Consider the following 1,613-nt stretch of genomic DNA (forward strand, 5'->3'; position numbering starts at 1 on the left):
AGGTGTGTATGTGTGTGTGTGTATTATATATATATACTGATATTCTTACCTCTGGTTCTTTTACTAAGTGTAAAATGAAAGAGATAGAAATCTATTACTGGATAGGTGTTAGCTAATCACTGTCCCTTAATGGACTAATATCCATTCTCTCCAGTTAGAAAACTTTGTCAAATTAAATACCTTGCTTGGAAACACTTGCTTATGATGTAAAGTTTACCTACATGATGTCATATGTAAGTCATCATCATCATCATCCGTTTTCCATGCTGGCATGAGTTAGATGGTTTGATAGAAGCTGGCAAAGCCAAGGGTTGCACCAGGTTGCATAGTCTGGTTTGGCATGGTTTCTACTGCTGGATGGCCTTCCTAATGCCAACCATTCTACAGAGTGTACTGGGTGCATTATACTTGACACCATCACCAGCGCTTTTTATGTGATAGATTGTTATTAACATTATTAAAGAAAGTTAGTCTGAGAAAACTAATTATGGTCCTGTGTCCACAAAAATGTGGATAATAAAAATATTATTTTATGAGTTTTAATCAATGTATTTTAATAATATCCTCTTTAATTGTTTTTGTCTTTTTACAAATATCAGATATTCGTCGTGGTGATGGAAACAGAAATAACATGGGATGATATGAACTTTACACTGATTCAACAAATTGTAACTCCACAGAAATGAAAAGAAAAATGAATTTGAAATCTTTTAAATGTGCTGGTTTTGTAAATCAACTGTAATAATAATAATAATTAGTATCACTAAATAATTTACTAAATTATTTTATTGAAATACCCCACTGCCATTCCTTTTCTTTTTTTCTTCCTTTTCCCTGAGTAAATTAATTACTCATAAGACATTATTTTGTATTAATGTTTTATCTGAAATAAAAACTGTATACAGGACATTTGATTATGTATAAAATTAAATATTTTTTATTTTATTTTATTGTAATTGGTGTCATCATCATCATCATCATCATCATTGTCATGATCATCATCATCATGATTGTCATGATGATGATCATCATCATCATTTTACATCTCGTTTGCCCAATGTTTGTGAAGGAAAAGATGAAAATGAAAATTCTGCTAAGGCTGATCTCAGAACCCTGAACTTCTCAGAAGGAACGGCAAAGGAGCAGGCTGGCTGGTAATATTGCAGTTCTTGGGTTCTGATAGATATATGCACAGCTGGTCCCTTTGCCCAATTTCCTTCCTTCTCAAGACACCCCTCCACCATCACCTCCTTAACTGCTTTTCTTCCTTGGTGCCACTTTTCTTGCTACCCAGAACCATTTCACTCATTATACATCCTTTGTCCATCAATAGTCCCCTCCAAAATCATCTTCATTGATCCCCCTCCCCCACTAGGAGCGAAAGTGAGGGCATGTGACCTAGTGGTTAGGGTGCTGCACTCACATTTGTAAGATCATGGGTTCAATTCCTGGGCAATGCATTGTGTTCTTGAGAAAAACACTTCATTCCACATTGCTCAGCGACAACTTTGGTATCTTGTGTGTGGCACAGTGTGTACCTGTCCAGGATGTGTTGAATTGATGGAGGGAAGGAGCCAATGTACAGCACAAACATTTGATCACTATAAAACTAA

At 35.4% G+C, this 1,613-nt stretch overlaps 1 protein-coding gene across 1 annotated transcript in view; it reads left to right on the forward strand.

The window, feature by feature from the left end:
• The window catches only part of LOC106870712 (immunoglobulin-binding protein 1), a 38,241-nt gene extending 37,310 nt beyond the window's left edge, over nucleotides 1-931 (forward strand). Inside the window, exon 10 of the mRNA XM_014916880.2 lies at nucleotides 600-931. Coding sequence (XP_014772366.1) covers nucleotides 600-640 — 41 coding nt within the window. The 3' untranslated portion in view covers nucleotides 641-931. The remainder of the gene's footprint in view (nucleotides 1-599) is intronic.
• The last annotated feature ends 682 nt before the right edge of the window (nucleotides 932-1,613 follow it).

Source organism: Octopus bimaculoides, chromosome 17 (assembly GCF_001194135.2).
Source record: "Octopus bimaculoides isolate UCB-OBI-ISO-001 chromosome 17, ASM119413v2, whole genome shotgun sequence".
Classification (NCBI taxonomy): domain Eukaryota; kingdom Metazoa; phylum Mollusca; class Cephalopoda; order Octopoda; family Octopodidae; genus Octopus; species Octopus bimaculoides.